This window comes from Thermobia domestica, chromosome 11 (genome assembly GCF_964235325.1).
Source record: "Thermobia domestica chromosome 11, izTheDome1.hap1.1, whole genome shotgun sequence".
NCBI classification, from domain to species: domain Eukaryota; kingdom Metazoa; phylum Arthropoda; class Insecta; order Zygentoma; family Lepismatidae; genus Thermobia; species Thermobia domestica.
The window spans coordinates 160,490,759-160,514,549 of NC_137464.1; the positions used below are offsets into that span (position 1 = coordinate 160,490,759).

General features: G+C 35.4%; 1 protein-coding gene across 3 annotated transcripts in view; it reads right to left on the reverse strand.

Annotated features, from left to right (window-relative positions):
• The window catches only part of LOC145664531 (uncharacterized), an 825,817-nt gene that overhangs the window by 104,248 nt on the left and 697,778 nt on the right, over positions 1 to 23,791 (reverse strand). For all 3 annotated transcript variants that reach the window (XM_081731281.1, XM_081731280.1, XM_081731279.1), the window contains exon 4: positions 14,438 to 14,646. In XM_081731281.1, the coding sequence (XP_081587407.1) occupies positions 14,438 to 14,646 (209 nt within the window). The remainder of the gene's footprint in view (positions 1 to 14,437; positions 14,647 to 23,791) is intronic.

A 23,791-nucleotide genomic window follows, 5' to 3' on the forward strand; every position in this document is an offset into this window, starting at 1 on the left:
CACAGTGTGGTATCTCAATGAATATGACACGAGATAGAAACAGATGGAGGACAGCGATCCGAAAAGCTGACTCCAGTTAACTGGGAGAAAAAGCTTAGTAGAAGGTGACAGTGTAATTACATTGTACGCAAGGGCAGGCGTTTAAAGAATGTTCAGTACTGTATGTGTATGTTAGAAAGAGCCAAGCCAAATTCTAACGAAAGCATCTAAAAAGGCTGAAACCCATCTTTAATTATATTAAATTAAAAGCCTAAATACGAAATTTCATGCCTCTAACCTTAAGGGATTTCAAGATGTAGCCATGTTATTTTAACAATTATAGACCCGAGTATTTTTTTTTTCTCCTTGCCTTTTGTTTTCGTTTGTAGACGAAATAAAAAAAAAAAACAACGCTGAAACACGTCTTTTATTATTTTAAATGAAAAATCTAAATACCAAATTTCATGTCTCTAACTTTGAGGAATTTCGAGATATTGTTATTCAATTCTAAGAATTTTAACCTCATCTCCTCTTCCTTCAACCTTTTATCTTCCCTTCTAGGTCAAATATCAAAAAACTACGCTGAACTACGTGTCTATTTTAAACGAGAAGTCCATATACCATTTTCAAGTCTCAAACCTTCAAAAATTCGGAGATATAGCCGTTTTGGAGTAACAATTGCCACCTCTCATCCCCCCCCCCCTCATTCTTTGTGTAATTTCCAAAGATCCTTCCTTAGTGGAACCTTGCATCACAAATCTTATGCCCTGTACAAATTTCAAGTTTCCAGCAGTTAGCCTGGGCATTGATCAGTCAGTCAGTCAGGACTTCATTTTGTATGCAAAACTGTAATGATCAAGGACGTTTCGGGATTTATACACAAGAACTTTATTCAATAACAATCATTTTTCTACTTCTAAAGATTTCTTTAAAACCTGAAATGAAATGAAATCTTTGAGTTTTACGTCCCACGGTTATGCCGGTTAGGCTAAAGGAGACGGTGAAGATGAGTAATGAATGAAATGGTGGAATGAAGAAAGTGGGAGGAAACGGAAGAACCCCGGGAAAACCTACGCACACGGTGTTTGTCCACCACAAAGTTCACTTGGCGGGGGCTGGGATCGAACCCGGGACCCCAAGCACCAGAGGTGAACGCTCTACCACTGAGCCACCGCGGCCCCCTCTTTAAAACCTGTTAAAAGCTCAAATTTATATACTGTTCTTGATTTTCCGTTATTTTTTAAGCAGTGAACAGAAAAATCCAAACAGTAAATCGAAAAAAAAAAAGTTTCTTTATATACAAAAAAAAAAAAAGTCACTGCAGTACGAAATTTTCTACCAAGAAAGCAAAGTTGTTTGTAAACTCTTTTGTGAAAGGCGTCTATTATTTTTTAAACGCCATCACATTTATTAAAACAAAGACGATCATCAAAAAGAAATGTGAAATACGGCGAGCAATTACATAAATCAGACCCATGAAAAGACTGGAGGGTGAAAAGTCATTTTGAGTCACCCGAACTCGTACAAAAGAAGAGTCAAAGGCATTTCACATTAGAGATATTTTTTTCCCTTTCTTTTCATTTAACTCTTGAAACAAGAGAACTTTCTTTCTCTAACCTGAAATTTTACGAGCAAAAGAGCTTGAAAATCGCGATAAAATGGAAGCACTTTCTATGACTTCCTTCCAACATTTCGAAGCCAAGCAAAAGAAGAGAGAGGAAAGAATACAAAAAAAAGTGAAAAAAGAAAAGAAATAGAAGAAAATAGAACGAAAAATAAATGAGAGAAGAATGGAGAACTACACAGGGAAAAAAGAGACGAAGAGAAGAGTAAATGGTACATTATACTGGACTAGAAACTCACACATACACCCACCGAACACCAAATTTCCCTTACTCGCTTCTTTGTAGTGTTCAATAAAGGCAACAACGTTGAATTTCTCCCTCTCAGAAGCAGTAAAATTTCCCTTCTTATAAAAGTTATTTTCTTTCGTTTTTTTCTGCGTTATACGTGTAATTTTCATGTTCTTGTTTATATTCAGCTATTAAAGTGACGCAGTAAAAATTATTATTTGCATAAATGAATTTTAAAAAAATTGGTTGGACCACGAAGAAGCAAATCACTAATCCAGATATTTGTTTACCTTACATGTCCGGACCTGACACTTCTGTTTTTTTTTTTTTTTTTTTTTTTCGGTCGGAAGTGCTTTTACGAGTTCTTGCGAGTTTCTTCTTCTGGTGGTCACTTATAATCCGTAGTTAGTGTGATGAGTTCTCAGTGCTCAACATCAATTTATTATTATAGTGTAAATGCAATGTTATCCACGTTTTGAATACATTTGTAGTATAAAATTCCTTATTATGGGAATGCACTGAAGCTGGAATGTCCCTTCTGACTCGGATAGTTATTTGGCTATTTCTGTTTTGCAGCAAGGCGCAAAGACGTACAGAATTTATTATGTGCTGTATGTAGTTTGGAATGTAAAGAAAAGCTTTCACAAGTTAAAGACCTACATGTTTAGCAATAGAGACATTTGTAGGTCTCTGTTCATCTTTTTCTATATATAGAAAACTATTCTCTACTTTAACAAACATCCAAAACTTGATAGCATACTGTATTTGTTCTGTTTACTCCTTGCAAACTAAATAAACAGAACAATCTTTAAGAAGGGGTCAAAATGACCCCTACGACAGTTCTAAAGTAAATCTTGATTTTTAAAGAAAACTAACAAAAACAGAATAAAAGAACAAAAGTAGCGCCCCTCGGTAAGTACACTGTATGTTCAGGTTTTAAAATGTTGAATGCGGCTGAGGAGTCAAAATAACCCATCTGGTAGTTCCTGCGTTAAGCAGCATATAATTACGCAGAAAAATTTTAGCACCAGTTTTTGACTTGCGCATATTTTGAAACATATATTTTTAAAAAATGGTGAATGCTTTTAAGGCGCGAAAAGTAATAAAATGTCTGCTTTATTATTTACTATCCATAATTATTTACTTACCGAAATATTTAGTATCATGTATACAGGGTGTTTCAGAACAACGCCTACAACGTTTGGGAGGTGATTCCTGACACCAAGGTAAGACAAAAAGTATAGACCAACCTGGGTGCACAAATGCTTCCTTTCGGAGTTATAGGCTGACGCAAACATGAAAAAATGAACTTTAAAGATCCATACCTCCAAAACTATAGGACCCATCACAGTCTGGTCACGACTTCACTTAGGAACTAATATGTGCGCTATCCAAAAATACATGTTTCAGAATCCTGCGGTACTTACACAACAATTTTTATAGAGGGAGTTTGGCTACGGGCATATAATCTGAAGTACTCACCAACTACCTCTATAAAAATTGTTTCGGAAGTATCACAGAATTGTCAAACTTGAATATTTGGATAGGACACATACAAGTTCCTAAATAAAGACTTGACCCGACTACGGTAAATCCCAAAGATTTGGAGATATGAGCCTTTCAAGTTCACTTTCTTATGTTTTTTTGCAGCCTATAACTGCGAAAGGAAGCATTTGTGCACCGAGGTTGGTCTATACTTTTTGTCTTATCTTGGTGTCAGGAATCACCTCCCAAACGTTGTCGGCGTTGTTTTGAAACACCCTGCATACTCCCTGTTGTAAAAGAATGCGCATTCAAATAAGCAACGTCATACGTTTAGATGAATAACTAAGCAAGACTGAAGAAGTCTCCAAAACTCAACTATTTTGGACTCAGTAATATTTCGTGCTTATTAGAATATTACGTAGAGGAATTTTAATATTTTTTTTTCAGCAATTTTCTGAGAAAATGAAAAAGTAAAGGGGATAATGAATGCCTTACAGTGCCCTGTGTGTGTGTGTCTGTATGATATACAAAGTCGTACCCAAGGTCGAATTACCGATGAATCGGATTGCCCCGAACTCTTCAAGTTTACGTGATTAAAATAGCACTTTCAAGTTTTCATTTTTTTTTCTTTCTTGTGGGGGATATAACTTTCCTCTGTATGTGTAGGGGGGTTACGGCCTTAGTATAATTTATATAGTTTATTTGATACAATGTCGTTATACATTGTAGTGATATGAAAATTTGTATTGTTTCTATTATTTGAAGTGAGAGTTTCGATGTTTAATTTAATGAAAGATAGAAGCCACGGTGGCTCAGTGGTAGAGCGTTCACCTTTGGTGCATGGCGTCCTTGGTTCAATCCCAGCTCACCCCAAGTGAGCTTTGTGGTGTACAGACGAGGTTGTGGGGTTTTTCTCGGGGTTCAACTGTTTTCTCCCACTTTCCTCATTTCACCATTGCATTCATTTTCATCATCACTATCTCCTTTGGCCTACTCGGCATAATCGTGGGACATAAAGACTTCATTTCATTTTTCAATGAAAGATATAAGAGAAACATAAACACATAAAGAATCTTGAGAAAAGACGGGGCTCGAGTGGTGCAAGAAAACTTCTCTCATTACTTTTGGCAAAAATTCTGTGAGGAAGCCTTCAAATTAAAGTTGCGCTATTAGGCACCAATTAGTTCTTCATGAAACATTCGTTTAAGAAGATTTCTGGTGTAGCGTATGAAATGATCTTAACGGCTGTATGTTTACTAATGGCAATTTTCAATATAACTTTTTCTTCTTCTTTCTTACGTAAAAGGAAATACTTAATTTCTGTGAGGGTAATTAAAATTTAGTCTGCTCCTTTAAAAATCTGACACGTAATTTCCTAGAAAAGGGAATTCTCTCTCTCTCTTCAGTTCCAAGAACATCGCTGGCAGCACTGCAGTCGCAACCATTAAGGAACTGAAAAAGTGCCTCCCCTGTAACGACGGTAAAAATGAGCTCACAGAAGGAAGTGGGAAAACAAGAGAAAAATACACGTAAAATAAAGAACAGAAAGTGCGACTTGATTGATCTTTCGGAAACAAGGGCATAAATATCTACACCTTTTGTCATCATTTCAAACTTCGGAGAAAGAAAGTTAGAAAAAAAAAAAAAAAAAGATGGTGTCTGAATATTTTCATACCGAAAGGTAGGAAGCAAGAAAGAAACAAAAGAGAGAGAGAGAGAGAGAGAGAAACCAGCATGCTCTCTTACATTCCTGCCATCTATAACCATTCATAAAAATCAAAAGAAGAACCATATCCTCGTTAGTGCTTAAGTATGATATATTGCCCCCCGGCTGTCTAACTAAAGTCTTTTCAGCGGGTCAGATTAAAGTCATTTTTGTTCATTAGAGAAGACAAATGACTTTTGTTAACTAAAAAAAAAAAAAAAAAAAAAGTAAAGACATGTTAACGCCACTTCTTATTTCATTACTATATTTGATAATACTTCGCTTTTCACTCTATTTACATTAAAAGAAACAATAAAAAAACATTTTAAGCCTCACATCATGAAAACAAATAGCATTTTTAAAAAAACTAAAAGTATCTTCAACTGCAAATATTTAAATAAACAAAACTTAAAATTACATTACACACAGGGTGGATGAGAAAAATGAAAATTTTCAGTTTAACGTCCCACGATTATGCTCTTAAGGCTACGGCAAGTGAATGATAATGGAGGAATTGGTGGAATGAGACTGTGGGAGGAACGGGAGTACTCGAGAAATCCCACGACACGATGTTGTCCACCACAAACTTACTTGGCCAGGGATCGAAATAAGGACCCAACGCATTAGAGGTAAACGCTCTACCACTGAACCACCGTGTCCCTCACAGGGTGGATGAGATATCACTGTGTCCTTGACATGACTGACGGCATTGATATGAAGTTATTATTTATTATGTCGCTTGTTTGATGGTCTTATGAATACACTAGAGATAGGATTATTGGACACATTGGTAATACCAGAATGTCACGAGATTTTCATGGAACATATATAAGCGCAACAAGATGAAGCACCTACACACTTCGTACGTCTCTAAATCATAGCCGCCTTATGCAGAGTCGTTTTCACGTATGACTAGAGTCATACTAAAGGTCTGACTACTGCAGAAACATATGTTAGTCGAACCCTTTAGTATGGCACTAATCACGCGTCAGAACGACTCTGCACAATGCCCTAAGTTTTCAGGAAACTTCATTAGCTATATTACTACAAAATCAGTCACGTTTCATCATCTCCCTAACTCATCCGATCTGGATCAAACTTGCAATGATGATTGACCTTGACCTGCAATGCAAGCATGTGAAACATTATGGTGTACAGGCTTTTGATTCGCGACGGGCCATCAAATGTGGGATATGGACTTCCAATTTTCGCGAAATAATTTTAATAAATATTTACTTAAGAAATCAATGAAGGCGATTTTTCCCCCCCTGGAACTCTTCCCATACTTTGAACACTGACGGGAGACCACGAATTTACTTATAGTTCGCACTGTTCCTGCACACTAATGTCGTCTCCCATCAACAAAACGGAACTTCAACCTTCTCTTAAATTGTAGTGTTTCATTCGAATACGATTAATCGTTTTCAAGCTTAACATTTGGGGGGGAAAAAATGAAATGCCCTTTGGCCTACGAGAGACAATGATTAAAACAAGTGAATGATAATGGAAGATTAGGTGGAATGAGAAAATAGAGGAAACAGGAGTACCTTGAGAAAACCCACGGACACGATGTTGTCCACCACAAACTTACTTCGCCGGTGATAGAAGCAGACACTCCACGCGCCAGAGGTAACAGCTCTACCACTAAGCCACCGTACCCCTTTAACAGTTTGAATTGGATGAAGATTTTAGAGACATCTAGTACTTTTTGTGTACTTTCTCTTTCTGAAATTGACCCTCTTCAGTCATAGAAAACTGCATTATTGACAATACAGTACTTTCTTCCCTCCTGCACACAAACTTCTATCACTCTTCATGACCTCTTAATCTATACGTCACGTTTGAGATTTCTGCGAGTAAGTACAAATATGGAAACAATCACAAAAATATTTCTGTATGAAATTTCCAACTTGGTGATGTTTCTTCTTAACAATTCTTCCTATCAGTGTGTTGGCAAAACTTTAGAAAGGAATACAAGCATGTAAGTGGGTCAGCAATCGACGATTCGTTGCAGTTTAGATACGCTGTAGGATATTCAATCAATCGTACATACAACAAAAAAAATATTTATGCTGACGTGTGAACAATCGATTTTATACAAAGTAATTACAAATTTCGAACATGCTAATTATGTGAGAACAATTATTTTCATGGTTTGATGTTTACAAGATAGAAACTTATGTGTATGTGACTTTCTTTTAAGTGGAGTTCTCAAAATTTAAGAAAAAATATTTTTTTTAAAAAAAATGGTTTAATCACATTATGTGACATATATTTTTATACGCATGTGCTGACCTCGATACATTTTGGAGGTGTAGGGGGACTCGTTACAAGCAGAGAATTTAAAATATTAAAAAAAAAAAAAGTATTGTTGAATTTGTTCAAATTGTGTCGTTCAGTATGATTTATTTAAAATGACATTGCTGGATATATTTTCTCCCACCTCCTCCCGTTGTATCCCTATGATATTGTATAAAGAATCCTTCACCTTTCATAACTTAGCTCATCATAATTTAGTCAAAAGGCGGTCTAAATTATGATGCTTTTTTTCGTATAACTATACGATTATGTCAGAAATTATATAAATTAATAACGACAGTGTAACAAAAAACACGTAAGATCTGCTGAGGCATTACTACTTTGGCCTATGAGAAGAGAGAATGCTTGTAATGTTTTAGTATTCGTGTACATGAAAAACAAAAAAAGTATGAAAGCAGTAATCAAAGACTACGTGAGTCAAAGTTATCACCACAACAATCCTCAATTTAAAGGCTTATCCATTTGCCTTTTTCTGCACGAAAAACGTGTAACAGAAGGGAAGAGAAAAAAGGAAAGTGGTAGAAAAAATGATAAAAAGTATATGGTAAAAACAAAATTGGGACGAAACGAAATATACCCCCCTCCCACTCCAAAAATACTCATCGACTTCCTTCATTTGATGTTTCTTTCTCATTGTATTCTTCAATTTGAGAGAAGGAAGAAAAAGGGGGGAAGAGTACAAAAAAAAAAACTTCGCAACGATGCCATGGAGGAATACATTTTGCACACCATGTTACAGTGTTGCTAATCTACTTGCAGAAAGTTAACCGTCTTCGTAGTTAGCACTGATTATAAGAATACAGAGAGATTCTTTTAAAACTCACGGATTTCACTTGGGTCTAGAATTTCTAACTGAGGTCCGATTTTCATGCGGTTTGTGGCAAATGATCAAGTAAGGATGGGAGATTTATGGAACTAAGTTTACTGGTTTAAATTCATCCGGGGTAATATCGGCCACGCCTTTAAAAAAAAATCGCCAGTGTACCTTGCAGTTGGAATGTCGTCTTGGATTTTTGAAGCGAAACTGCAGAATACAAATTAAGTGTTCGCGGTAACACCCAAAAATCCCATGTCGAATAGCTACAGTCGATTTCTTGCGATAAACAACGGAGAGATTTCTTGGACGACCTAAGGAGTCGATAAATGACATTTTCCACAAGAGCTGCCTGCAGGATCCGATGCTTCCCTGTCTCACTCAGAAGCGATCCTGTTTCTTCCAATTTATTCACTAAGCGACCATAGGTGTATTATGTTACTATCTGGGGCAGAACGTAAGGTGAATTTGTTTCTAAATGACCTTCGCGAAGTAACAGCAGATTCCGTTTACCAAAAACTCTTAACGATAAACTCATGTTGCTCCAAAGAGTACACTATTCTCATTGTTTCCTTATTATACTCACACAGTAGCACAGAATTGAACAGCGTAATTCCCAATACCGCACTTGATACCAATTGTAAGGCACACTGTCGAATATTTGCGGGTTTTCTTGAGGCGTGGCCGATAGGTACCGCGGATGAATTTAAACCAGTAAACATAGTCCCATAAATCTCCTATCCTTGATCATTTGCCACAAACCGCATGAAAATCGGACTTCTGTTAGAAATTCTAGACCCAAATAAAATCCGCGAGTTTTTTTAAATCACCCTGTACTTCGTACAGTCATGTATAAGAAAGAAATAAAATACAAAATGAACTATCTAGCTTCTTTTTTCATTTTCATATGACGTCGGGAAATGAGTTACATTAAAGACGATCGAACAGCATGCAAAAATAATCTCTATTATCCCAAGTATTCATCTCTCTCGTACGCGATACAATCAACAAACTTCGACAACCTAATTCAAAATTTTTATTTATTTTAAAAGAGTACACGAAAATACATGTACGACATATATTCATAATCATTATATATACACACCTATATTCATGTATTATGTACACGAAAGTTAAATAATAACATGTGCGTTACCACAGACAGCTGGTTGTTTATTTTCGGCTTTCGCTTTCCTTATCATCTATTAAGTATTAGATTCATTCATTTTATTACGCTAATACGAAGTTAAAGTCACATTATGCTAAAATACATAAAATGTGTAAGTTTACAAAGCATTTAATATTTTTAGTATTATAATTGATTCCTGATTTGACAATAATGTTTCAGTGTAAATTCATTAGCAGGAAATCGTTAACTCTGGTGTCTTGCGGTTATAAGCTTTTAGTCAACACACGATTATGACAAATCCATATTCAAGAAAAAAGGCGAATACGTTGTAATTTTAGATGAAGAACACCTAGATAGATAAAACTAGCATACATGAATGGCACCAAGATCGTATCTTGTGGGGGGACAAGAGTCCGAGTTCGAAAAGGTCCCACTTTAAGACAAAATTTTCTTACTTCATATACGATACGAACATGAAATTACAAATGAAGCATCAAACAGGTTCACTACATTACATAAACAAAACAGCACACAAAAGGTAAACAAAACAAAAATGAGTTGTAGGCCCATTTCAGTAAAAAAATGTCTACCATTAGGGACCCTAGAAATAATATGTATTCGTATGGCTTTGTGGTTTGTCAATATTGTCCCCTTAATTAATTTGTCATGTAAGAAACGGGCCTAGGAGCATGCGGGGGGCCCCACACGCTAAATGAAGACCACAAATAGTAAGAGAAAGATGGAAAGAAGGGGCCTATTTTCGAATTTTGTGGGAGGGCCTAAAACAACATTTTCTAGGGGCCCAAATATTAATGCTTGTCCCCCCCCCCTCAGAAAAATCTAAGTTGCGGCGCTGAACAGCACACTAGTGCTCCTAATCTAACATTATGGCAACTCGAATTCACAGCTCGTGTTTCATTCTTACGATATAATAGTTTTATTTCTACTTAGGTATGGAAAGATATAAATATCTGGTGTGAGTGTTAGTGAATACTGCATAATAAAAGTGAATATGCTAAATATTTATGCTTTTACAATACGTCATTTGAAACACTGGTCAAGGGTCTAACGTATGTGCTTACTGAGAATCCCAATTGGATTTAAGTCGGAGCATTGAGCTTGGAATAAAATTCCCAATAGTGGTTCGGACTCCATTGTAAGCAGGAAGTTTTATAGGAATTATATTTCTGGGTTTTCACTATGACCATTTTAGCCCGTCATGTATGAGGGATGACATCTCTCAGCGATCATACTACCGGGGTAAGTAGGGAAAGAAGAAAGGAATGGATAAAGAGTGAATCGGCCTGGAACACTTTGTTAGGTATAATCCTGGCATTTGCCTGAATGAATGAGGAAAACTCAAGGGAAAAAACTTACTCAGGGTTGCTCATCTGAAAAGGTTTTTATACCTTTCCGATCGAGTGTTCCCATCAGGAATCAAACCCGGAGCCACTCGTACCAAAGGTGAGAACATTACCTACCACACTACGCGAGGTCACTCTACTTATAAGCAATGAAAGGGAATGTTAATGTTAACCAATTAATACGCAATTAAAATAATGATTTCTGCGTTGAAATGGTGAGAAATATCACGGCCCTGACTTCTGCAATTTCTTGAGTAAAATGCCCCAATACCAGTAAATTATATCAATTTATTAAAAACAAATTGAAATGTAGAGATTTTACAATTTAATTTAAACACAAAACTGAATATTAACGCATGACTGATTATTAACATGTTACAACATTGAATTATAATATGGTATTGCACGTAAATTTAATTATGTTCCTGTAAGATGTAAGAGTAGGGCGATAAAAAGATATTTACTTTTGCGAATATACACGCTTTCGAATAGAATTGCACGAGTAAATTGTGTGTTTTCTTTAAGAGGCCTCATCACTGCGAAATTAAAATACCGCTAATTTTACAGTAATTATGTGATATCTTCAAATAGATAAAATATAATCGAAAAGTGGAACAAGAACTCCCTAGACAATATTATTTTGCGTGAGATACCGTTATCACGACACATTTATCTGCTTTCGATTTCCAGCCATTTAGAAAATCGGCATTTATTTTCGCGTTTCTAAATAACTGCAAACGGAAAGCTACTAGGTGACTCGTGATAACGGTACCTCATGCAAAATATCATCGTCTAGGGAGGTCTTGATCAAATTTTCGATTATGTTTTATCTATTTGAAGATATCACATAATCACTGTAAATTTAGCGGTATTTTAATTTCGCAGTGATACGGACTCTTAACACATAACCTAGTATTAGTGTTTCGAATTATTAAAAAGTCAGTGCACATTCATATATGACACTAGCACATACACTATCTATAAGATTCGGTTTAATTCTGGTAATCGGTAAGATCATTTATATAGTTTGAACTCAGTGCTAAATTTATTACATTTAATCAATCTATATGTACAAAACGAAATAATTTTATTCTTCTTCCTTAAGTCCCTTGTCTTATTTGTATATGAGTATAAATTTCATTCGAATTTTATCTGAATTAACATGCATTCGTCCCAAGCCTCCAACACCTGTAATTATTTTCGATGGCCGAACAATGTAATTTGAATTATTTAAATATGTAATAATTGACATAAACAAAAGAGTTTTCAAAATAACACTTCTGAAACCATTCTATTGTCATAATTAAGAATTCTTATAAGAAAACCTATGGATCAAAATAGATATAATTTGTCGAGTTAGGCCACAAGGATTTTCACATAAAAATTCATTTAAAAATGGCATAACTGCATCTTCTAATGGATTTCATTTTAACAGCAATTCTTGACACTTTCATAAGCTGTGAGGACATAAGAACGTGAAACCAAAATAATCAAATAGTAAGAACTTAGCTGAATCAAATTAGTTCATGATGGCAACGCTGCTGCGAGAAACAATGGCGGAAGGGGCAGAAAAAAGGGTAATTTGTAATCCTGACACAAGCCTGGAAATGTCAGGTTGATCGCCTTAGACTTAGAATTGAAAAAAAAAAAAAAGACAAGGAAAAGGATGAAAGAGCTACCTTTATGCGCACTTTTAAAAAGGAAGGCGAGGGAAAAAAACAAGGACAAACCATTTAAAGACATTTTTTGGTTGGTAGAGATGAATCTTTTCTTTTGGGCTGTACAAAATTATGGTCTGGTACAGGAATTTCATTTAACGAACCGTACACATTTCTTCTCGATTTTCCCTATCCCATATTTTTTTTCTTTTTTTAAAAAAGAAAGAATTTAAATTTTTTCAAATGTTTTATGAAAAATCACGAAAAGCTGAAAGTTCGTTAGAATTTGTGAAGTTAACCCCTATGTATTAGATAACTGTTTCACACATGAATAAAGCTGGTTGCATACGGCAAGGTTATACAGGGTGGCCCAAAAGTAGATATACAGTCCCGTGCTGATCAGCTCACTGTATTTTATATCATGTATTATTGTTATGCATCAGATAGACCTAGTTTCTTTATTATTTATTCTTAACGTCTTTCTACTTATAGTTTAAGCTCGGAACAGTCGAAGCAAATAAATCCATAAACTAGAATGTTATACTTGATCAATGCAAGGGTGCACACCTACATTTGGGCCACTCTGTATTAACACTGAAAATCAAACAAAAATTCTAACTTTAAAAGTAAATAAATATATAGTCAAAATGGAATATTATATTGTCATCGACGTATGTCGCTGTGCAGAATTTCATCATGACGTCGGGAAATGAGTTATTGTAAGGTTGTAGGGTTGTAAGATTTGAGAACATGCTTGAAGCATTGTTAAGTTAAAGAAAAAACATAAAAATAGTCTCTATCACCCCAAAGAATTCATCTCTCTCGTACCCATCATAAGCAGGAAGCTTCGACAACATAAAATAAAATTTTAATTTATTTTAAAGAGTAATAATTATTACTATAATATATGAATATAATTACGAAAACACGATATATATTCGTAATTACTGTATATTTTATGACACGAATATGTAGTTTTGTCCATCAATTGATTTTCTATAACGAAAATCAATATCCTGCAACTGAACTTTGCTATGAGAAAATCAATGAAGATGATAGTATCAATATAAATCGTGAATGCCTTCACATGAGGAACTCATGAGATCTTGTCCAATAACTTATTCTGATGGAATCTATTCGAATGGTCTCGAATTCTTGATAAAACAACTGTTCAAAGTCGTTGCACTTCATTCTAGTAGATACTGTATTTAACTGGCCGATCGCTCTTACATAAATCCAAAGCTAATAATGATTGACTTAAGACAATCAATTTAGGAATGAGTTTTCGACAAACGCGTATTTTATTGGTTACCTGTGAGTTAGTTCATATATCTTATATGCAGTTTTGTGAGTTTTGGAATTTGATGTTAAGTTTGCGGTTGTTTACGTGGTATTTATACAGAAAACAAAATTATCAGAGAATATTGATGTGTTAAGATGGATTTGTAACAGACGAGCAATAATACGTATATGGAATCGGATGATATTAGTGTGGTTAGATTCGCCTAGAATTGGAGATCCTGCAAGCTCCAAGAAAATGTTGACCTGATCTTGCTTGTTTTACTTGTTTTTCGAAAGGGACATTGGCTGAAGGAGGAGCAGTTCCTTACAAAGTTCATACGAAAAACAAGGCACAAAGTTGATACTTAGTAGTTGATGCAGTAGTAGATAATTCTAAATACAAATGAACTTTTATAATCTCCAAGCATTATATTTTAGAAAAATATAAATTTCTCCGTAAACAAGACTCATGCTATATATTTACATTTCTCTTTCACCAATGTAAGTGATAAAATAGTATAAAAGTAGTACTAAATATCGTCGCATGAGAACCAGAGGAACGTAACTCCAAAAATGCGGTTTTCGTTTCCTACATATTTGGACATAATTTTGAAAGTCCCACTTGGTGTAAATAGAACGTAACGTCATCTGTTCTAATTGTCGATCATCTGTTGTAATGTAGCTCAATTACCATCTTATTAAAAACACATATTTCTAAGAAAATAATATTTTTGTCTTCTCGTTTGTAAACCTACGAAAACGGAGTTACGTTCCTCTGGTTCTCATGTGACGATATAAGACATGACATGCAAAAAGAACTGCTTCGAAAATTATTTTTTCAGGTACTTACCGATCATGAGCAGAGATACTGTGAGGTGTTCCCTTCCCGTAGCTTTCATGGCGCCAAGGACTGTGCCGACAACCGCGCAGCAAATCCCCACGAAGGCAATCATAACTATAAACCAGCGAATGGACACCGTCTGAGTTACCACTACACCACAGCATGACTTGGGCTCTTCCTCTGGGGTATAATGCTGACCTCTGGGAGAGCCTCGGGATCTAGAAAAAGATAGTAGTAAAATGTTAGTTTTGATGCAAAATTTTGAAGTGTCATTTTGCACGTACATGAATTATGTTTAACCTTTCTTAACATTTACAACGTGAATTCGAATCTGTTTCATAATAAAAAAGTGAGTTTCGTTTCATAGTGTAAACTAAGGTAGACTTTCAAACGACGCAAATTCAATCCTGAAACCGCAAGTAGTAAATATATTAACTTCCGGATGCAATAGAGGGACATGGTTAGAAATCGAATTTGTTCTTCGGGGGCTGAATCCATAGCATAACAGTTTCTCATTACCTCTTACAATTATTACTATATAGGGATCAATATTGTAACAGGAAGCTGTACGAGCTTTTACTACTTCTGGTTTCAGTAGAAGAGTAAGATCTGAGATAAAATATTTCCTTCAGATACTGAATCCATATCCAAAACCCTTATGTCACCTCTTATTACCGTTTTTTCTCTATGAGAATCAATACTGGAGCCGGAAGTGGTAGTAGATTTCTACCACCTTTGGTTGTAATAGAGGAATAAAGTTGCACGTGGAAATTATTCTTGAGGTACTGAATTCATGTTTAAAAAAATATTCTTCGCTGTTTTTTTCACTATAGCGATCGTATTTTCTCACCCTTTTGGTTTGAACAGAAGGATAAAGGTTGAAAAGAGACTTGGGACTCAAATCATACTTCCTCACCCTTTTGATTTGAACACAGGGATAAAGGTCGAAATGAGACTTATTCTTGGAACCCAAATCATACTTTCTCACCCTTTTGGTTTGAACAGAAGGATAAAGGTTGAAAAGAGACTTGGAACTCAAATCATACTTTCTCACCCTTTTGATTTGACCACAGAGATAAAGCTCGAAATGAGACTTGGAACCCAAATCGTACTTTCTCACCCTTCTGATTTGGACAGAGGGATAAAGATCGAGCTGAGACTTATTCTTCGAACCAAAACTGTACTTTCTCGCCATTCTGGTTTAAACAGAGGGATAACAGTCGAGATTGAGACTGGTTCTTCGAACGCTGAATCCACACCAAAATGCCGTTTCTTTCTATTTCCCACTTTTTTGGTCTTTAAGGTGATCAACGTTGAAATCAGATATACCTTCTTTTTACCACTTACGATATGAATAGAGGGTTAAAGGAAGATATGGAGCCTATTATTGGGACGCTGAACAGATTGCATGAAAAAGTTTCGAGCAACCTTACCGTTTCTATTTTGATATAGTATGTCGATAGATAGATGGACGGACGGATATATATATTCTATAAGAATTATCACACGGAAAACATAATTTTCAAGTCCAAAACGGAAACAATAACAAAAGTAATAGGAGCTGTGGCATATTGCACAGTTTCACTAAGCTGAAATTTCAACAGATATCATGAAATTAGTTTAGTTGAGTTGATTTTAACATCCCTTTCAGCAGCGAGGCTATATGAGACGAGACCTACTGGTTAACATGGAATCCGGAACACACAAGCTCCCGCCGGGAATCGAACCAGAGTCTCTCACGATCACGAAATTAGTGTTCTCCACTAAACAATAAATTTATCGTCTCGTCTCGAAAACGAGGCAAACGCTGAATATTACCATTTTAAATCGAAATGACACAAATCTCACGAGTCTTGTGGGGACCACTAGTTCACCCAAGTCTTTGATCTTACAACATTGTTCTAGTGTTACATGATTCGTAATATAAAAACTATAGACTGATAGAGTGATTATACGAACACAATGAAAAGCATTTATCAACATTTTAAAGCTACACCAATCATTACACAATTTACTCCAATAAAAAAATATAGTTTAAAATGTTCTTATATCACATACTCTTTGTAGACGTCTCGTGATGGGGAATAATTCTGGTAACTTCTAGATAAAATAAAGAAAAATAATCTGGACATAACTCTGTATATGCATTTACGAAATAAGATGGAAGAAAACTTTTCCAGAATCGAGACGTGACTTCTACAGAATTTAAGAGATGAAATAACCGTATCTCTCTCTCGTTTTGTGGACAACATTACAAGAAATAATAATTCATTAATTATTAGGTGAAAATGTTCATGCTAGTGCTATGAAATATGAGATCATTTGTTATTAGAATAATTGTAGACTGAATATAAAATCTGTGCCAAGTGCCAAAACGAAAATATTGAGTAAACAGCCGAGATGTTACTTCAGAACTGACGGAACATATACTCACGCGCGTTCTTCTAGGAATTACTTCCACATTGAATACTAGAGCCAGTTCTTCTCTGAGCAGTGTTAGGCACATAGGCTACATTTTAAAATTAAACCGAACTTTTTCATTTTTGGTACTTAGCACGGATTTTATATTCAGTCTACAATTGTTCAAAACTTTTTTCTTTATTGTTCGACTTTACACACAACTATAGGCTTGAATGCTACTAATGGGAAAGTATTCCCGACTTTAGTGGTATGTGTGAAAATCCTGATTTCCCGGTAATAATAGATTCACTATTGTATGATCCGTCACTCAATCTCTGGTTTGATGGTAAATTCAAGATTTTATTCCAACAAAATTTATTACTACAAATATTAAATATGCATATTACACTTATTTTCTGGTTTATTGTTCTAGTGTTAGAAACCGTTGCATTCTCATAGTGTTAACAAAAACACGCCAGCTATCTTCCTTTAAAAGGCCTTGTTCTCTTGTTCACAAACAGAAGTAAAGGAAATGCAAGTTAACTTTCTTCGGCTATTTAAATCTTTCTTACAAGCCAAAATACTTAATTGCTCCATACATATACCTGTATTAACAAGGCTGTATCTTTTCCATACGGTGATTAAATAATCACTGACGAACTAGATCGTTCTTGCGGGAACTAACTGCTGGACTTGCGATCATCACTGTTCCGAGAATGAATGAATGAATCGGTATCATTTATTGTCGTTCATGCATGCTTTAGCAGTAATTGCATCGTTCTGTGCAAAAACAGTACAATACGCAATCATTGTATGCATTTACCAACTATTAAGTACTTTTATGAAGTTCAGAAATAGTATTACTTAAAGTTGTGCTCCGTCTAGACCAGCGTTCCCCAACCTTTTTCAACTTGCGGCACACTACGGGTGTTACCTGGATTCTCGCGGCACACTTATAGATATTATTATTTGTAAATATAAAACACAGTGGTATTTTTCTGTAATTATTGATCTCCTTCTCACAGAGAAGTAAGATCTATCACTGATTTTTCTCCAAGGTAAATCATTATGCTTATTTTTCATTCTAATTTAAAAATAGAAAACAGTTGCAATGAAAGTTGGACTCAGGTTTTTTAAACTACGCTTTCTTTTTAAAAACTGTATCCAAACTTTTACTAAGAAGGAAGATCACTATATAACGAACAAACAAACAAATCTCTTTTACTTTTAAAACACAAATGTAGGTAATTTGTCGAATGAATTGAATGATATTTTAAATTTTCAAGTTATGAAATAGTCTACAATAATAAAGAAGCAATAATGGTCATAACAATGATAACCATTTCTTTTTTCAACATTAGAAATATACAGAACAGTAACCTGGTATGAAACTTAAAACTGTAGATTCATAATAGAGGTTCATGGTAATGTGAAATACAAATATACATTTTTCCCTACGTTTTGCAATTTGATTACTATAAAATTAATAATTTTGTTCGATTCCTCGCGGCACAGCAGCGGCCCATTCACGGCACACCAGTGTGCCGCGGCACACCGGTTGGGAAACGCTGGTCTAGACTGTTATGTGCACATACAATTGCAATTATCTTTAGAACTATGTGTCACTGTTTTATATAGCAAGGTGAGTACTAATCCATAGCTTTATGGTCATTCTCATCAAAACTCTAGAAAGACAGAAAATGCAAACCATGTCAGGATGAGTTGCAATGAAGTGGAAAATAGTAGAAAATAATGAGGAAAGAATTTGAACATTGATAGGAGAAAAGGTCACGAATGCAAGAGCAAAATACATACATGGAGAAGAGCTAGTGAAAAAAAAAAAAAAAAAAAAAAAAAAACAGTGAGAGTTGTAAGTGTAGGAAAGACTAATTTGAAAGTTTCTCGAAGGTAGACTCATTTGAGTAGATACGTATACCGTATGGTTTGAAAAGCGAAGATGAATAAATGTATGAGGAACATTCCGAAAGTAATATTGCCTATTTTTTGTGTTTATGTAAACGTCCCAGGCGGATGTTCCTGGCGTTGTAGTACAGGTGGAACCTTCATGCTAGTATTCTATTAATTTCGTTCTCTTCCGACAGGTAGCAACAGCGCAGCAATCAACTAGATAGCATCTGATAGGGATTAATACAAATCAAGAGTGTGTTATTGGGTTGCTAACTGCTGAACAAATTGCACCCATTTCCATTGACATTCATCAACGTTTGCTAAACGTCTACGGAGACGATGCAGTGAACATGAGTATAGGAAAGCGATGTATAGTACGTTTCATAAGTATTGATAGTGATGTGCGCGACAAACCACGGCCTGGGCGTCTCTGTTCAACTGCCACTTCTCACAATGAACAACACCTCGATCAACTCATCCATGCTGATCGGCGGACTACAACCAAGGAACTATGCAGAGCTGAATGTCGGCTGTAAGGTCTTGGAAAAGACGTAAGATTTAAATAAAGTTTGTCCGAAATATATCTCGACGATGCTTACAGATGATCACAAAATTTAGCGCATCGACATATATCAAGATCTAGTGGACCAGTACGAGGTTCAAGGTGACAGTTTCCTGAAGAGCATCATTATCGGGGATGAGACGTAGTGTCGCCACTATAAGGCGGAATCTAAGAGTTAGTCAATGGAATGAGGACATACTAAATCTCTATCTTAAAAATAAATAAATAAAATAAAATAAAAACAGACTGCAGCAAAATTTACGTGCTCCGTCTTTTGGGATAAGCAGGGAGTGATTCTTGTGGACATTTTGGAGGCTGAAGAAACTGTCAATTCAAAACTTACAAAGCATTGCCCACTGTCTTACTATTTCTCACATTTACTGTACCATATCCGTAGATCCAGTAAGCATTGGTGACTATCAATAGGCGCAATTTATTCAGCAGTCAATTACTCACCCTGTTTCGTATGCACATCTATGTCAGACGCTATTTTGGTTGCTACTGAGCTGTTGGTGTCTGCTGACCTTTACAATGTACAATGTCAACATGTCCTTCTAACGTTATACATAAACGCACATACATACACAAATTGAGGCATTATTTTCAAACTAGCATTGGCATACACTTATATTAACAAAGGTTAGTTGAAATTAGAATAATGTAAAAATGGTGCCCATTTGATAATGTAAGTTCTGCCAACTGAAATCATTCAATGTTAACAAGCAGGAGTTCTGTCAAATGGTTTGTCAGTTTGCAATTGTCAAATTGCTTTACATGATCTTAAAAATGGCAGTTGAATTCGCCGACTCTAGCAGTTTTTATTATCTGCTAAATCATCTGTTGACTTCAGAGACAAAAGACCTGCTAATGCGAAACTTACGAAAGGAAAATGCTTATTTATCGACTTACTAAAATTTTTCCCAACTAGCTACTAGTATTTGAGCAAAGAAAAACTAATTTCTTCGACGTAAAATTAAATGCCAAAATTGTTACGTATCAGTATTGTCCTAAATATTTCAAAATGTAATTTTGATAGATCACATGATTGATCACACTGGGCATTTATATATATTATACTTGATTACTACTAAAATTAAGGTCCTCTTCCTCGGAAAAGATTGATTGATTTTTTAGTTTAGCGTCCCTTTCAGCAGCGAGGCTATATGAGACGTGGACCTACTGAATCCGAACCACATGAGCTCCCGCCGGGAATTCCTCGGAAAAGAATTATGGAATATGAGTAATCATATTTCCTTTATTAATGCTGCAAACACCAATTGTTACTAAAGTTTTATTTGATATCAGCTTTTCACAAAGAGAGTTTTAGTGGAAGGGGCAAAAATTTTCACAAGAAAAATTCTGTGTACACTGTTTCGTTTCTACAATTTTAGTAACATGATGACAAATATTCAAGATCGAGCGCCTTGTTTTCCTTGTATATACATTCGACGATTCGACTGAACGGAAACTTTACGTCTGTAAATTGATTAAAATAAAAGGGTGGCAAATGAGCAGTCAGATTATGATTTCACTATTCGTTTATTATTATTATTATTATTATTATTATTATTATTATTATTATTATTATTATTATTATTATTATTATTATTATTATTATTATTTTGAGATTCCAGATAGAATCTCGCGTCTGCAATCGCTACTGACAAAGGAACAGAGAGAGATTATATATCGAAGTGGAAGATGGTTTATACACCAATCGAAAGCACTAATGACGCCTATTACGAAACTGTAATAAACTTTTTCCGAATGCATATACTCTGCGAGTTATATGAATATACAGAGTGTCCGAAAAGTCCGTTGCCACCCCTAAAAATCGCAAACAGTGAGACATATGCCAAAACAGGAAAATACGTGTTTGATCATTTTGAAATTATAACGTATCAAAGTAAAAAGTGTTGTCCCAGGGCCACCCACAAGGTCCCCAGGTGGAGTCCAACCCAAAATTTTTAAACAGTAAGAGGGGTAAAGTAGCATATCGTTGGAAAGTTGTTGGGAAATGAAAGAAGACGGAACGAGTCTTGACTTTCTAAAATTACCTTATGCAATATGGCGGCCGGTCAAAATGTCAGTAAAAACGTCATTATAAAGTCTATGGCCACCCCAATAAACCTGAAACGGTGAGACAGGTGTCAAAACAGGGGAACATGTGTGTCATCATTTCAAAAGTACAATGATAGAAAGTTTAAAAATTGTTTCAGGGTCCTCCGCAGGGCTCCAGATGGGGTCCTACTCAAGATTTTCACATGGCAAGGGAGGTCAAGTAGAGATCGTTTGAAAGCTATTGTTAAATGACAACAGATGGAACAAGTTTGGACGTTCTACGATAACACTGTGCAAACATCTTGTGTTTTAGTTCTTCTTTCTGTAGTCGGGTTTTAGTTTGCTTTCACTTTAATTCTTGTACTCAACGAAAAAAAAAAAAAAAGAAAGAAAGTTCCCTACTATGAAATTCTGCTGCTTGGGCCTAGTAATGTGTAAATAAATAAAGAAATATAATAAAATAAAAGTAAAGTAAGAAATACAGAAAAGAAAAGAAATAACATTTGACATCTTTGAGTATAGAACTGACTAGTTAACATATAGTGTATAATAATGGTACTTATAGTGTATAGTGTATAACATTTTCTTGCACCAGGAACAGTGAATACGTGCAAATGTCTCACAATAACAACAAGTGCCGATTGCAAAATGGAAAGCGAAAGCGCTCGAAGATTCGAAATGAGAATGTACACTGATGTCCAAAATTATTGTCGCATGTCTATAAATATGTCGTTGTAGGAATATAACTTGATAATGAATTTGCCCGGCATTTCTTATAATAATAGTATGTGTATAATCGGCAAAGACATGTATGTGGCAAATTTAATGTCAAAAGAACAGTAAATAAGAACAACAAAACGAAAATAAAACTTTCTTGTCCATTTAGTAACATTTTGTTTTACTCATTCAGATTTTCGTATTTATAATTCTTTTCCTATGAAATTTACCACAAATATACATTTCCCGATTAAAAGTACCCTGCAAAATCATTATCAAATTATTTCTTACAAGAAGACAATTATAGATATGCGACAATCATTTTGCACATGAGTGTACATTTTGACCGGCCGCCATTTTGAGCACGGTAATTTTAGAGAGTCGAGACTTGTTAAATCTTCTTTCACTTCTTGACAGCTTTCCGACGATATGCTACCTGACCCCCTTTGCTATTAGAAAATTTTGAGTAGGACCCCGTCTGGGACCCTAAGGAGGACCCTGGAACAAATATTTCTACTTTCAATCATTGTACTTTTGGAATGATAACACACACGTTTTCCTGTTTTAACATATGTCTCTCCGTTTCAGTTTTTCTGGGGTGGCCATAGACTTTACAATGATGTTTTTGCTGACATTTTGACCGGCCGCAATGTTGCACAGGGTAATTTTAGAGAGTCGAGACTTGTACTTCCTTCTTTCATTTCCCAACAATTTTTCCAACGATATGCTACTTTACCCCTCTTGTTATTTGAACATTTTGAGTTAGACCCCGCCTGGGACCCTGCGGATGGCCCTGCGACAACACTTTTTGCTTTAATACGTTGCACTTTTAAAATGATCAAACACGTGTTTTCCTGTTTTGGCATCTGGCTTACCATTTGCAATTTCTAGAGGTGGCAACGCACTTTTCGGACACCCTGTATATTCATATAACTCGCAGAGTATATGCATTCGGAAAATTTTTATTACAGTTTCGTAACAGGCGTCATTAGTGCTTTCGATTGGTGTATAAATCATCTTCCACTTCGATATATAATCTCCCTCTCTTCCCTTGTGAGGGTTTCTCTTTACTTTTTCATCAGTCGATCGGACGAATTTTCATCGGTACTTTTAGATACAAGCCTAGTCGAACTTCTTATGAAATGTTCCATGGTTAATTCCAGGCAGGGGTAAAAGTGGATCTGAAAAGATAGGAAGACGCATGGCGTCACGCCGTCCCCATGCCTATCTTTGCCCATTGTATTTTTTTTAAGGAAGTGGGGGTACGCCATAGATATTTTTTGGAAGTGGGGTAACGGTATTCCCCGCGTTCCCCTTCACTTTTACCCCTGTTTCCAGGTAATATTTTGCGTTAAGGTTAGTGTAAAGGGACAAGTTTTGTCGATAGATGTCGCTACAGTCTTCGTATCTCTCCCATGTATTTTTTACCTTTCACGAAAATTTACAATTTCTCTTATAAATTTCAACCTAGAGACTTCATATTTTTTTTTATTTATTTAGAATTTTCTTCACTGCTGAAACAGTTCCATTGTTAAAGGTTTCGGTATCCATTTCAACAATGAAGAAAATTCTAAATAAAAAATCGGCACGGATTGTTCTCTTTAATAGGTTATGAAGTTCCTTTTCTAAAAATTTGAAGTCTCTAGGTTGAAATTTGTAAGAGAAATTGTAAATTTTAATGAGAGGTAAAAAATACATGGGAGAGATACCAGGGG